The 15,747-nt window shown below is 38.0% G+C and overlaps 1 protein-coding gene across 4 annotated transcripts in view; it reads right to left on the bottom strand.

Annotated features, from left to right (window-relative positions):
- The window catches only part of ATP11A (ATPase phospholipid transporting 11A), a 130,265-nt gene that overhangs the window by 32,845 nt on the left and 81,673 nt on the right, over nucleotides 1–15,747 (bottom strand). For all 4 annotated transcript variants that reach the window (XM_065634438.1, XM_065634431.1, XM_065634455.1 and 1 more), the window contains exons 8-15: nucleotides 14,877–14,927; nucleotides 11,763–11,827; nucleotides 10,112–10,193; nucleotides 8,867–9,017; nucleotides 7,668–7,865; nucleotides 3,390–3,563; nucleotides 1,821–1,981; nucleotides 1,451–1,522 (exon numbers count right to left, since the gene is read on the bottom strand). In XM_065634438.1, the coding sequence (XP_065490510.1) occupies nucleotides 1,451–1,522; nucleotides 1,821–1,981; nucleotides 3,390–3,563; nucleotides 7,668–7,865; nucleotides 8,867–9,017; nucleotides 10,112–10,193; nucleotides 11,763–11,827; nucleotides 14,877–14,927 (954 nt within the window). The remainder of the gene's footprint in view (nucleotides 1–1,450; nucleotides 1,523–1,820; nucleotides 1,982–3,389; nucleotides 3,564–7,667; nucleotides 7,866–8,866; nucleotides 9,018–10,111; nucleotides 10,194–11,762; nucleotides 11,828–14,876; nucleotides 14,928–15,747) is intronic.

Below are 15,747 nucleotides of genomic sequence, written 5' to 3' on the forward strand. Positions count from 1 at the left end.
TTATTTAAGCAGAAGACTAGAAACCTTGCAGTAGAGCACTAAGTTGCTCATAAAGTAAGTAAATTCCTACCTATTATACCTAGGCATAGCCTTACGACTTGAATTGTATAGGTGTTTACAGAGAAGTCTGTCTTTAATACTTTTCTAATTTTCATGAATTTTGCTCAAGCATTGACTGACAAGTTATACAAGGAAAAAAACATTTCTTTTTACTGATTTTATATTTGCCATTGTTTTTATGATATTATTTTATCCCATGTTCCTTTCCTTTCTAGAAGCTGGAAACGAATACAAGCTCCTGTTGTACTGATTCTGTATAATTCATCAGTTTATGTACTTCAACAATTTACTCTCTTATCTATTTCCTTTTATCTAAGAGAGCTGACATTTTTTCCAGCACAAATATAAGCATCCCAATCATTAATCCAAATCTCTTCAGAATTCCTCACTGTTAATATTTTGCTTATAAAATAGATCTGCTTATTTAATTAGACCATTCGGTTCTAAGTCCTTACAACAGCCTGGGATTCAAATCTGTGCAGGGTCACAGTGTTTATTTCATTAAAAGTTACAACAGATTCTAACAAGAAGCTGGATAAGGCCTATGGCTACAAACTGAGATGCATTTTGGAGAAAATTCCTAATAATTATGGTGCTTTCATAAGTCATCAAATGATACTGACTCCAGTTCTTATGAGGTGAGCCAAAAAGTCTGAAGTAACCTTTGGGAAAAATCCTCCACACTCCCCTAAAAGGGGGGAAAATAACAGCAGGGTTCCTGTATTTGTGTCCAAGATTCTCTGTGCAGTCAGCAGAGTGTGCATGCGGGAAGACCCAGATCTACAATAGCCTTAACCAGCAGACATCCACAGAAGTGCAAGGTAACATTTTCAAAAGTATGTACATCCCATTGAACAGCTGTACTATTTAAATGTTGTTGAAAATTTTACTCATACTATGGCCTACAAAATTGATTCTACCTGTCAAAGATAAATAACAAAAAAACCTACAGTATCTGTTTTAAATTTTATTTGAACCAGCTATAATTTTTTTTTCTACAGATACTACCCTCCTGTATTGTATATGTATTATTTGTGAAAAAAAAATGGGGCACATACCACTTTCTATTAGGAAAATATTATTTACCATATAACAAAGGAAAAACATACATAGTTCTTAAAACTATTAGGAACTATTAGATTAGGCCACCACATCTTTGTTGTTATATTAGTATTTTATATTGCATATACTGTCAAGCTCATAGAATAAGTGAAAATACAGAACTATGGGATCTGTTAATATTATAAATATTAGTAGATAATTTATTTTTCTACTAAAAGGTACAATTTTTCTCTTCTCTGAATTAAAAATTAATGCATAGAAGAAGAAATATTTATTAAACACATCAATAAAAACTCCTCATCAGTCTGTTATATTTTTAACCACTCACTTCTCTATGTTATTTTCCCGATTTAAGATCTCCATAAAATTGTCCTTCAGCCTTAGATAGGTGTAACCAAGTCTGTAAAATGAAACACGCATCAAAAGAATGAATACAACAAAAATACAATTATCCAGTTTAAGTATGTCATAAGGATTTAATACCGAGCTTGTGTTCTGGAAAACAAACAAAAAACCAAAACATAACAACAAACTGGTTTTACTTCATGAATATGAACAATCATGACTGTATATTAAGAAAATGATCACCTCTAGATGATTTGGTGTTTGTTGTTACAATTTTTGTGCTGAAAACAATTTTGAACTTCAGTGATTAGATCCCTAGATTAAAAAAGTATAATAACTAATTACACACATACCTCTGTATTCCCTCAACTAAAGCAACTTCATCAGGTGATGACGATATGTATATACAAGGTCTTGAGAGCTGGTTTTTCCTTAATCCATCTACGCTGTCATCATCTTTTACCTGAACGGTGTGGCAAAGACAAAGAGCTCGGAAAAATAGGTCCTCTCTCTCCTAAGAAATAAAAGGAATAGTTGTTACCATGTGTGATCACTTCAAAGCATTCATTTGAAAACTCTTCTTTTGGAAGGTTATGCATGTCACCAACTATTACTGTTTATTATCAGATAAAGACAGTGTCACAGGTCACCTGCCCTTAGGAGGAGCCAAGTCTCTCCCAGCAGTAACCACACAGCTGCTACCAGCATCGCCATGCCAGTCAAGCTGCTGATGCCCAAAAAAGACAGTGTGCATCTTTTGCCCTCTCTGAGCTCTTACATGTGGCTAAAGGGTTTTTTTCTTTACTTTTGCTTCGACTTTAACAGCCTGTATTAAACACTAGTCAAGATACAATTTTCGGAGTCCTGAGTCCAGACAGAGGGATGCAGCACCTGAAGCACAAGTGTTAACAGGATTTAGAGATTTCAATTTCTTACGCAGCTTGAACACCTCTCAGAGCTATACGAAATAAAAGGAGTGTGGGGATTTTGGCAGCTGGAGTCAACAACTTCTATAAAATTTCATATGGTTTGGTAATGACAGCTTCTGACACCAGAAGGAGATTTCTATTTCATGGATACCTGGCTGTGTTCTACCTGCATCTTCGTGTCTAAATCTTATTCTTCTGTACAGTTCAATAGGAATTTTGTGTCATTATAATTCCAAGATAAAAAACACAGTGTATCTTGGGACCACATTCTGAGGGCCAAGGGTGAGAAAACCATAAGGCTGTTGAATTACACCAACATATTTAAGATGCCTTGTTTTGCCATAATGAAGGATATGGCCAAAGTATGATTTGAGACTGTACTGATACATTTTTTAAAACATATTGTCCTTTGGCTGTGATTATCTTGCCCATTTATACCCTGCTCATCAGTTCACATGTGAAGTCTCCTTAACTTCCAACTAACTTTGCACTATCCAGCAAAAAAGCCACAGCACACACATGCTGTGTGTAGCACATTTCAGATGTGGTTATATTAAGTCATATTTAAAGGTAATTTAATTTGATCATAAACCATTCTCTGGCCACATCTTCACTCAGTGATGACTAAGTGTTTGCACTGAGCACTCATTTTCCCCCTTCAGGAGGTTCCTGACTTGCTTTCCCTATTGTACCTAATTTTAAATGGAAACCAGCTATTATGTTTCTTCAGCTATTAACCAGAGAAAGTTCTATATTTTTAGGTTTTATTTAATGCAGTTCTACAGCTGCATTAAGTTGGGAAACTTCATATTAAGCTTTTAAATCTTAGTCTAAAGCAGGAAAGAAAAATGTTCATGTTGTAATGCATTTCCTGCAGTTACCTACTTTGATTTGTGAAATTCAAGGATGTTACATCTCTAACATTCCCTTCATCAGCACCGTTCAATTTTCATGTTTCATTATATAAACCAAAAAGAGAAAGAGTCATCATACCTTTCCACTTCCTCCTGGAGAAGAATCAATCATATCAATGCCTGTACAATCGTGGAGAATTTGGCCATTGCAGATAACATGTGGTACGTAAATGTGCCCTTCGATGCAACATTCTACGAATTCCATGTTGTTCTCAGTTAACGTTCCTGTTTTATCTGTGAAGACATACTCAATCTGCAAACGAGCACAAATTAAAAACAGCAGTAATATGAACACATTTTTTCCAAGGTCTCTTAACAAAACTGAGACTATTACTGGGTTACACCTTCTTCTAAAAATCCTTAGGAAGGCTCTTTCAGAAAAGGAAAACAATAATTACTTTTGGGAGTCGTCTTCCATGGAAATGTGGGCCCTGAAAGATTTTATTACAAGACTATCAGCAAAGCTATCTTTTGCCTCATAACGCATACAAATAACGTGTTTAATCTACTTCCACTCTTCCCTCAAGCTCCTTTTTGGTTTCTAATGTCTTTCTTGCTGCGAGACAGATATTTATGGAAACAAAATGCACACAAGTTCCATTTCCCAAGGATCATTATTTAATGTACGTGCCTGGATTTGGATCAGTTACTGTCAGAACGGTCCTTAGGGTAGTATCAGAATTCCCCACTACAATAATGTTAGTTTAAATGAGGACTCTGAACTAATGGTCACATACAGTTATACATATTGGCACTGTTATTGCCCTGGAAACATTCCTTTTGCCTCGATATTGAATTTTTCATAGATTTTATCTTTTACCATAAGCCCCAGCATTTAAGGATAACAATATCAAAAATAAAACCAAAACATGAACTATAAACCAGAAGAGCTAGATCGACACAAGCTCAATTTTGGGTATCGGATATAGGTATTGTATACAGATTGCATGTAGGTATTCACCACACTGAGAACATTATCACAGAATCACAGAATGTTAGGGATTGGAAGGGACCTCGAAAGATCATCTAGTCCAATCCGCCTGCCAGGGCAGGAACACCTAGATGAGGTTACACAGGAAGGTGTCCAGGCGGGTTTTGAATGTCTCCAGAGAAGGAGAAACTACAACCTCCCTGGGAAGCCTGTTCCAGTGTTCCGTCACCCGCACTGAGAAGAAGTTTCTTCTCAAATTTAAGTGGAACCTCTTGTGTTCCAGCTTGAACCCATTACCCCTTGTCTTACTGCTGGTTGTCACCAAGAAGAGCCTGGCTCCATCCTCGTGACACCCACCCTTTATATATTTATAAACATTGATGAGGTCACCCCTCAGTCTCCTCTTCTCCAAGCTAAAGAGACCCAGCTCCCTCAGCCTTTCCTCATAAGGGAGATGCTTCACTCCATCATCTTTGTGGCCCTGCGCTGGACTCTCTCCAGCAGTTCCCTGTCCTTCCTGAACTGAGGGGCCCAGAACTGGACACAATATTCCAGATGAGGTCTCACCAGGGCAGAGTAGAGGGGAAGGAGAACCTCTCTCGACCTACTACCCCCCTTCTAATACACCCCAGGATGCCATTGGCCTTCTTGGCTACAAGGGCACAGTGCTGGCTCATGGTCATCCTGCTGTCCACCAGGACCCCCAGGTCCCTTTCCCCTACACTGCTCTCTAATAGGTCATTCCCCAACCTGTACTGGAACCTGGGGTTGTTCCTGCCCAGATGCAAGACTCTACATTTTCCCTTGTTATATTTCATTAAATTTTTCCCCGCCCAACTCTCTAGCCTGTCCAGATCTCGCTGGATGGCAGCACAGCCCTCTGGCGTGTCAGCCACTCCTCCCAGCTTGGTGTCATCAGCAAACTTGCTGATAGTACACTCAATTCCCTCATCCAAGTCATTGATGAATATATTGAATAGTATTGGTCCCAGAACTGACCCTTGAGGCACTCCACTAGATACAGGCCTCCAACCAGACTCCGCCCCATTGACCACGACTCTCTGGCTTCTCTCCTTCAGCCAGTTTGCAGTCCACCTCACTACCCGATCATCCAGTCCACACTTCCTCAGTTTTGCCGTGAGGATGCTGTGGGAGACGGTGTCAAATGCTTTGCTGAAGTCAAGGTAGACCACATCCACTGCTCTGCCATCATCAATCCACCTTGTTACGTCTTCATAAAAGGCTATGAGGTTGGTCAAGCACGACTTCCCCTTGGCGAAGCCATGTTGACTGCCCCTGATGACCCTCTTATCCTTGATATGTCTTGAGTTGTTCCATCACTTTCCCAGGGATGGAGGTGAGGCTGACCGGTCTGTAGTTGCCCGGGTCCTCCTTCTTGCCCTTTTTGAAGACCGGAGTGACATTTGCTTTCCTCCAGTCCTCAGGCACCTCTCCCGTTTCCCAAGACTTGGCAAAGATGATGGAGAGTGGTCCAGCAATGACTTCAGCCAGCTCCCTCAGCACCCGCGGGTGCATCCCATCTGGACCCATGGATTTATGGATGTCCAGATTGCTTAACTGGTCCCTAACCCAGTCCTCATCAACTGAGGCAAACTCCTCCATTGCCCTGCCTTCCTCTGGGGCCTCAGGGGTACGGGGCTCCTCAGGACAGCCTCCGGCAGAGTAGACAGAGACAAAGAAGGCATTCAGTAATTCTGCCTTCTCTGTATCTTCTGTCACCAGGGCACCCACCCCATTCATCAGTGGGCCTACATTGCCTCTGGTGTTAGTTTTATCTGCCATGTATTTGAAGAAGCTCTTCCTGTCGTCCTTGACCCCTCTTGCCAGGTTTAACTCTAAGGAGGCCTTAGCTTTCCTAGTTGCCTCCCTACATCCTCTGACAACAGCCTTATATTCTTCCCAAGTGTAAGGTTAGGAATTAAACACTTAAGTAAAGCAATTGCTTAGTACTTGTCAGATTGTTTAACAAACTTCAGCATTTATCAAGTGCATTAAAGCAAACAAACAAATAAATTTTTGCTCTCAGTCACAACAGAAGTTATTAAATATGTGAACTTTCCCCCTAGATTGACTTTTCTAATATTCATTAGTCTGAAAAGGCAAGTTTCCAAGTTTTCCAGTGGTTTGTTATCTGTGAACACAACATCCATATTCAAGTTTTTTCAAAGTGGACAGGATTTATATAGATTTCTTTCATCTCAAATTCTACATCCAGTTTCATAATACATTTATGTAAGATACAAAATGCTATCAAGCAAAGGTCTTTTATCCATTCAGTTTGCTGCTTTGGGATCAACATCTATTACATGAAAAATGAAATAAAGTATGTCACTATGACACTATTTACTACAACCACAAATAAGGATTCACAATCAAAGTCTTCATTAGAAATACGATGTGTAATATCTTTCAAAACTGTAGAAGCAAAATTTAGCTCATTGGATTGGTACTAATAATGCCAAGTACTGATGAGGGTCCCATTCTAGGGAAGACACTTCAAATTTAGTAGTACTAAAGGGGTTTTTATAACAGAATCATAGAACGTTTGAGGTTAGACAGCACCTCCAGAGGTCATCTGGTCTACCCACCCTGCTCAAGCAGGGCCACCAAGAGCTGGTTGCCAAGGACCGTGTCCAGATAGGTGTTGGTTATCTCTAAGGATAGAGACTCCACAGTCTGCCTGGGCAACTCAGTCACCGTGACAGTAAAGTAGCGTCTCCTGATGTTCTGACGGACTCTCCTGTTTAAGGTGGTGGACTGTCTTCCACAATAGTAAAATACATGGTACCACCTTTTATCCAAAGAGACAGGTGTCCCCAAAAGCTTAATTACTAGTTTGGTTGTACAAAAATAAGGAAATACACCACCTTATTTATTTGAAAACCTATGAAAACATTTTAAATTAATAGAGTTCCTAGATATTCTCCCAAAATATGCATATGTCTCTGTGTCAAGGTGATTATTTTCTTAACACAGAATACTAGAACATAGAATTTATTTTAGCAAATGAGAGTGACAGTGTGTCATTTTATGGGATGAAACTTGCATCTGGAGATTTAGTGTCGCTCCAGTCAGACAAAAAGGGATTTTTTTTTTTCCATCCGATTTTTACTCTAAGGAAGTTAGATGCTTATTATAATCTCCCTCTATGGTCAATGGAGAGAAATCATTACCTTCTTAAAGTGTTTATCAGTTACTGATACAATAATACTAACTGACTTCCACTGACTGGCTGAGAAATCAGAATTTTTGATTTTGAAAATCAGATGATCTCAAATTTTATTTTTAAAATTAATCAGCACTAAAGAAAATGCATGCAAAGCTCCAAAAAAAAGAAATCACAATTTTAAAATAAAAAACTATGGTAAGAACAGTTGAAGAAATTTATCATTCAATGAAATTTACCTGTCCCAACTCTTCATTGAGGTCAGAAGTATTCACCAATGGTCCTTCACCTGTGTCCTCATCAAACATTTCCTCATCCCATGTAAGGAAATAGGAACCAAGAAATTTCTGCATTTCCACAGTGACATACATGGATACAGGAATAATGTAGTTGAAAAGAACCATGAATGCAAGGAAGTCTGTTAATGCCTGAAGAAACTGCCAAAGAAACAAGATGAAAATATTAATTTCTCAGGTACCATCCAAAAAAAAAAAAAGTAACTACTCTTATATTTATACAGTCCTAAAATTACATTTGGTTCTTTGAAGGCAACCGCCAGGCTGATGTGGCACCTTGGTGAAAACGAGTTTGACACCCCTGCTGTAGTAACTCATTCAAAGATTACCAAGTTACAGAACTCTCAGGCAGCATTTCACTAATAAAGAAAGGGTTTCCCTTCCTTCTCTCAATACAAGGAGAATGTGTGCACATAACCTGGTTCGACTTTTTCAGTGGTGGAGACTTGCTGGAGGTAGAATCAACATGCTGAGCAGGTTGAGATAGTGTTACTGGTGGTAATGAGAAATTCTGCCTGTCTAGCATGCACACATCATGCATTTTGGGCAGGAAGGAAATTTTCCCCTAGTCTGATTGGGAGGATTTGGTGAAATAATAATATGCTTTCTCTAGTGCTGGCTTCAGTTTGTTACTTCGAATCATCTGGGTATCCGTTCTGGACTATGTCCTTGCTTCCATAAGGACATTTGACACCGGCAACGCTGTTGCTGGTCTCTAGTGCCAATGACAGAGTTACAGGGTTATATGAAACTAAGTTTTTGAGAGGTATTTTTACAGAGGTTCCTACAGCAGATTCTTTTGAACACACATCTGTTATATTATTACCAATAGTTGTGGGATTCCTTTCAGTCCTATATTTTTCTGCAAGAGGTCAGTTCCTCAGTAACTCACATCAGTGACAGGACACGCCAAAAAACTTTCATGAGGCTTTTTATACTAAAACAGACATTTTCTCATCAGGTAAATTCACATATACTACTTGGGTGCAAAAATTTAATATATAAGATTTCCACAAATATACTGTCACCATATTTAGCAAAAAAAGCAACAATTTATGACTGGCTGTATATACTTTTCAGTAGGATTCTTATAAACTAAGGGTTTAGTGAAAACTCTCTTTAATTTTAATTTATTTCCATACCAGATTTCTTTTCCTTTCTGGCTCTGTTTTCTGATTATACCACGGCTCATCACGAAATGGGTCACTCTGCCAGACATACTTCAGGACAGTATTTATTAGTGCTTTACTGATGAGAATACAGAGGTATACAATAAGGAATGCATTCATTGATCTACAAAAATAAGGCAAAATAAAAATTTCATCAGCACATAGACTACGGTTTATTAGAAAATGCTATACTTGTGCTTCAGCCTAACATTTGCTGCAAGTCTAACCATGCTATTGATGTAGAACATCTTCTCTACAGTGTTTTCTCAATGAACAAAAATATTCTTGAAGACCATTTTCTATTTAAAATGCTAACTGCTGTGATTGTTTCCAATGTGTGTGTGGCACATTACCAAACCTAGTATACCAGTGGAAACAACAGCAGAGGGGGAAAAAAAAAAAAAAAAAAGCAAGGACACTTCGCATTTAAAAATATACTTACACTAAAGAGGGGCATGAACTAAACAGCATGAGTTAAACCTCAATAACAACAGAAAAGAGACACATCATCATTGCTCAGTGACTGTGTAAGAGAAGAGCTGTCAGCTGGTCAGTACATCTTGCTTTAATCAATGACATAGTTTTTTCACAAGGCTGGACACCTTACTCAGAGCTGATGATTTCAGATAGCCCAGCAGGACTAGAAAATACTTGTCTCGATTTTAAAAAGAGTAAGTAAACAACACCAGCTCATCCCTTGAAGACAGCAGTGCCTTCTTTTCCCACCATATATGCCTGTACAGAGCTTTTAATTGTAGCTAAACCACAGAAAATCTGCCACAGACAGGCTTTGTGCTACTGCAGTTGATCCAAAGTGAAGTGCATCAAAAGAGTTATTTTTACTGAATTCAAGACTTAATTGCAATGAAAAGGAATGTTAGGATATCGAAACACATAACTGGGGAAAACTGTCAGGAGCTGTCTTCTGAACAAGGAAAACACACCATATCTTGAAAAGGTAAGCGTTACATTAAGGTGGCTTTTTTTTTTTTTAAATAATTAACATTTAATACACATTCAGTATTGAGGACCTCATTCATATGGTATTATACAACTCATGAGTAAAAAATGATACACACAAAAAAGCAAATTTTAAGTTTCTGTACCTTTTTAAAAATTTAAATCAATGAAACATACAGTTTTAGGAAAAAAATAAATCCCCTTTTATTCACCAAACATGCAGTTCTCCACTCCCAAAAGAAATATCAGAAATTTTACTTTTCTACAGCAGATCGCTTCTGTGATTTTGCTTGGTAATTTAATGCCATCTTAGTTTCCATGCCAGTGTAAATAGCAACACCTGAAATTAAACAACTTGTTTTACTAAAGATTGCACAGTACAATAACTTAATAAAAGCACAATTCACTAGATTATTATACTCTGACATTTCTTTAATTCTCTGTAGCCTGAAGAAAAAAACCAGAGATTTGGATGATACTCAAAAGGCTTTAATACCTTGGTTCTTAGAGGGAAATCTTAAGCAGCATTTACATCTCATTCCAGAGTCAGAGTTCCCAATTGTTAACATCTTGCTATGTATCAAAGCCAAACCAAAGATGGGTTTTGAATAAATCCCCTTGCATTTTTTAGTTCTTGTTTTGGCTTTAATTACAGAATCTAAGACATACATTGTAAAAGAAAATCCAGATAGGGCTAAACTACAGGACTCATCCAAGACGACTAGAAGGCAGCCATCGATTTAGCATGCTTCAAGAAAATTTAATAACTCATGAAAAGAGTGATCTTTCAATATTACTAATGTTGCTGTTGATAATACAGACTGAAAGACTAAACTTTGGAAGATTAAACACAATGACTAAACGAAGCTGTAAACATGAAGATGGATTTAAAATATTTAGTAATCCAGAACACATGTACATAGCTAAAATAAAATAATTTAGGATATAGATTGTGCTGCAGTAATGACATACACTGCAAACACTGTGAGGCAGATCAGAAACAACCACTCATATTAGGAACATCTCTGCACAATACACAAGTTAACAGAAATATTAAAACCATCCTCTGCAGTTCACAGAAATACTTGCTACAAACTACTTATATTAGTTCACCCATTTTAGGTTACAACTAAAGGCAATGAGAGCAAGTTTAAATTGATATATACTTATTATTCTCTTTTTGAAAAAAAAAAAGTTGCAAGATTTTGGCTTTTTAGGCTAAGTAGTTGATCTTCTTTCTTGGGAGTACAGAAGTTGTGTATGATACAGGATGACTTGGATCCTTATCCTTTTTGTCACCAGCAAAGAACGGCTTGTGAAAACTGAACTACTACTTCCACTGGGCTTTCTTGAAGGATCTCCAAAAAAACTTACCTCACCTTGTGCTTATTTCTGCTAAAATATTCAAAATTTTCCACGAAACAAAGACAGCTCTCACACGCAAAACACACTGCCTGGTAGACAGTCTGATTTTGATTTGGAACTGTTTAAGTGGATTTTTTTTTTTTTTAAATATCGACGATACTTATATCTGGCTGGATTATCTGTTTTGACAAATGAGCAAAACAGATGTAAAATTTTTCAACAGGTTCATTAACTGCTTTGGAATGACAACATTAATTCACAGTGCTTGGTCAAAAATCATACATTTACATGAAGAAATTGAGTCATCATCACTAATCCTTGAAGACTAAACTATAAAATCCCCCTCCCAAAAACCTCTATAGTCATTGTACATGATTAATAGTTACTTTACTGCAAATAAAGCAACAGTAAACTCTATTAAAAAGTTGCAAATCAAGTGATTCAATAGAAATTATATGCTTAATAGTAACTCTAGCGTTGTAACCTTGCTTGATGTTTGCTTATTACTTCAGAATCCATTTAAATAATCAATAGAAATATTTACCAAAAATTTTTTCTGTATTCTTTAAAGTGGCTCCTCTAAGAAGCAGATTTTCGGATCCTAATGGCCTGCAAAAGATATAAATTACAAAATATAAACATTTAGAGAGAAACAGCAGACCTTAGTGGAAACCATGTAAAACAGGAAATGAGTTTTACTCAATTATTTTTATTTTGTGTAACAAAATTACTAGGCAATATTTGAAGCTTTTAAGTGAAAATGTAAAAAATATATCCAGAAGCCTAAAATTAAGCCCATAATTTCACAATTCAAGTCTTAAACCAATGCACCTAAAATCCACATATGCATGTATGTAAATGAAAACTCATCATCCTAATTGCAAGGTGCTTATTTTTAAAAATAGTCAAGTGTTTTCCAGGCTTATATAAACTACTCTGTCCTGCATGTTAGAATTACTTACTAAGGACAATACATTCTTCCATTTTATTTTAAGTATAAAAAGTATACAAAGTAGTTTGAAACTTACTGTATAAATTTCAAAGCATAAAAATAATTTATTGAGGAGTAGGCGAAATAATGTCAGGATACTCCTTCAGTTTAAAATAAAATTTTGGAGCATGATATGTGATAGAAGTCACTATATGAGTGCAAAAACAAGGACTACTTTATACCCAGACAGCATGCAGAACTGTCAGACTACTTATACAGCAATGAAACAAGATCAGTATTTTTGAATGTTATTCCAAGTGTTCTTGTGGCATGAAACCCTCCAAAATCAAGAAACTTTAAATAAACAAAAACCCCAGGGCTGTAACTCTGATGTAAAACCTGAAACTAGTTCAATTTAAACCAGTGGAGTGCTGTTACATCAATGATTTGGGTTATAAGACACTACAACCCCATATACTAAAAAATACCAATTGCTCTAATAGTGCTATAAGACTATAGTGCTATAGTCTTAAGGCCACAAATCTTCTCATTAGTATTACAGAATCATTCCAGTTGGAAGACATCCTCAAGATCATCGAGTCCATTCACAGTGTCGTACATAAATAAATCTATTGCTGTTGAGATTTAAAAGGTATTTTCTGCTTATTTTCCTTTCCTCTCCCACCAAAGCCGATTTCCAACCAACTTTATTAGTCAAAAGAATCTTTAAAGTGAAAGACACAAAAAGACTTTTCATAGCAGACTGTAGCAATTTACTATTACATGATCACAGAATCATTTCGGTTGGAAGAGAACCTCAATATCATCAAGTCCAACCATAACCTCACTCTGGCACTAAACCATGTCCCTAAGAACCTCATCTATACATCCTTTAAACCCCTCCAGGGACGGTGACTCAACCACTTCCCTGGGCAGCCTGTTCCAATGCCTGACAACCCTTTCCATCAAGAAATTTTTCCTAATATCCAATCTAAACCTCCCCCAGTGCAACTTGAGGCCATTTCCTCTTGTCCTGTTGTTTGTTACCTGGGAGAAGAGACCAACCCCCTCCATGCTACAACCTCCTTTCAGGTGGTTGCAGAGAGCGATCAGGTCTCCCCTCAGCCTCCTTTTCTCCAGGCTGAACAGCCCCAGTTTCCTCAGCCGCTCCTCATCAGACTTGTGCTCCAGACCCCTCACCAGCTTCATTGCCCTTCTCTGAACTTGCTCCAGCACCTCAACGTCTTCTAGTGAGTGGCCCAAAACTAAACAGAGGATTCAAGGTGCGGCCTCACCAGCGCCAAGTACAGTGATACAATCACTTCACCAGTCCCGATGGCCACACTATTCCTGATACAAATCAGGATGCTGTTGGCCTTTTTGGCCACCTGGGCACACTGCTGGCTCATGTTCAGCTGGCTGTCAATCAACAGCCACAGGTCCTTTTCCACCAGGCAGCTTTCCAGCCACTCTTCCCTGAGCCTGCAGTGCTGCCTGGGGCTGTGATGACCCAAGTGCAGGACGCGGCACTTGGCCTTGTTGAACCTCATACAATTGGCCTCAGCCCAGTGATCCAGCCTGTCCAGATCCCTCTATACCATCACCCCTAGATCTGGAAAGGAGAGCAGGATCCTCAGGAAAGGATGCCTATTCCCTGGAAGTAGGCAGCTATTGCTAGAACAGCTCACATGGCCTCTTTGGCTAGAGGGACCGCAGGGACATACAGCCCAGAACAGCTGAGAGATGGTCACTCTGGATGGAAATAGAGATTTTTGTACTTTTTTGCAGTGCAGTTATACAGGTGTTTCCTGCAAGTTATGAGACTGATACACTCAGCAGCCAGATTTCCCCTCCTCTTTGCTCACTGAGATAGGAAAATCACACTGAGGTTAGGAAGGCACTTAGCCAGAAGAGAGTAACTTCCTACACGCTGGGGTCTAGGATATCACCCAAGCGAGAAGCCTTTCCCTCCTATAGCTTTGCCTCTTTGTGGCAAAGGCCATGAACAAAATCAGGTACAGTAAGTCTCTTCCTTGCTGGGTAGACAGAAGATTCTAGGCAGAAAAGACAGAAAGACTCATACCTCTTCTGTACTGCTTCATTTTTCTTCTCTATTTGCTGGACAAGAAATGTCTTGGGCTACAGACTGCTCCTCGAGCAGAACACACCCCACTTACTTCACAGTGAATTTGCACAAGAGACCAACCTTTCTAGGTGCCAGACTCAGGGTAAGAGATTGCTGTCTCCTACAGCACATACAAAATGCATTTCCCTGGATGTTGCCTTCCTGAATGAACACAACACTGTGGACATTTTAGACAAATGTACAAACACCCTTAGTAAAACTTAAAATGATGTTTGGTATGCTCAATCTCCTCCAAGAAGAAGAAGAAAAACGAGAAAAATACACAAGTGATACTATTCATACTGTTTGGTGCACTACTGAGACCCCATGCTAACGGGGCAGTATTATCAAAATCCTACCAACATAATTTACAAACTAAATACATATCAAACAAAAACTGAAGTTGAATTAAGACACAGAAATCTCACTGATTAAAACATGAAATATTTATGATAAATGGAATTAGTCTGTGAATTTCTAAGAGAAAATTTGTCATTAAGACAAGGGAACACAATGTTGGTGAAACAAAAGTAGTTCTCATTATTGATACTTAGTCAACCTTAAAAATGTTTGAATGAGTAGAAACCCTGGACTTGCCGTACCTTGCAGTAGGCTCATGTCTATCATGGTAAACATTTATTCGACCAACAAATCTGCAAGGGAAATAAATGAGTAGTTTAACAGCATTGCTAATTTGTGTATTCTTCTGTATATACGTCCCAGTATTTCAGTTTTTTAAATGTGCATTACAAGGCCATCATTATCCCTACATACACATGTACATATACCACTCATACATATTTAAAAACGAAATTACTTGCACTTTTAAGAGCTTTAAAAAGTATATGAGAAGCATTTCATGGAAAGTATTTATTACAGTGAGCAAACAGCTTCCAATTAAACATGCTCTGATTATCCAGAACGTAAACAATACAGAGATACATATGTATATATTTAAAACATGGAGGTACAAAAAAACCAGACAGTAAGTCAATGTAAAGTTTGCATATAAAAACATACAAAATATTATAAAAATTATTAATAAATCTTCTAATTAGACAAGAAATCTTAGCGAATAAGATACCTGAGGCAACAGTGTGATTACTACCCTTTACAAAACTTCAAACCTACAACTGAGTTAAAACCAAACAAAAAAAAAAAGCATAAAGCTAATAAGCAATTTTTCCCTCTGAATATCTCTAAGTACATTTTATCTATATTTGGTGGGCCGACCCTGGAGAGCAACTAAGCACCCACTAGCCTCTTGTTCACTCCTCCCCTCCTCCAGCAAGACAGAGGAGAGCATTAGAAGATTAAAAGTGAGGTGATGACAGTTCAATAAGGAAAAAAACCCAAGCAATGCAAAGGCAACCACCTACCACTTCCCATAAGCAAACCGATGCCCAGCCAGTCTCCAACCCCCCCAGGTTTTACTGCTGAGCACAGCATTATATGGCACAGAATAACACTCTG

Source organism: Caloenas nicobarica, chromosome 1, assembly GCF_036013445.1.
Source record: "Caloenas nicobarica isolate bCalNic1 chromosome 1, bCalNic1.hap1, whole genome shotgun sequence".
Classification (NCBI taxonomy): domain Eukaryota; kingdom Metazoa; phylum Chordata; class Aves; order Columbiformes; family Columbidae; genus Caloenas; species Caloenas nicobarica.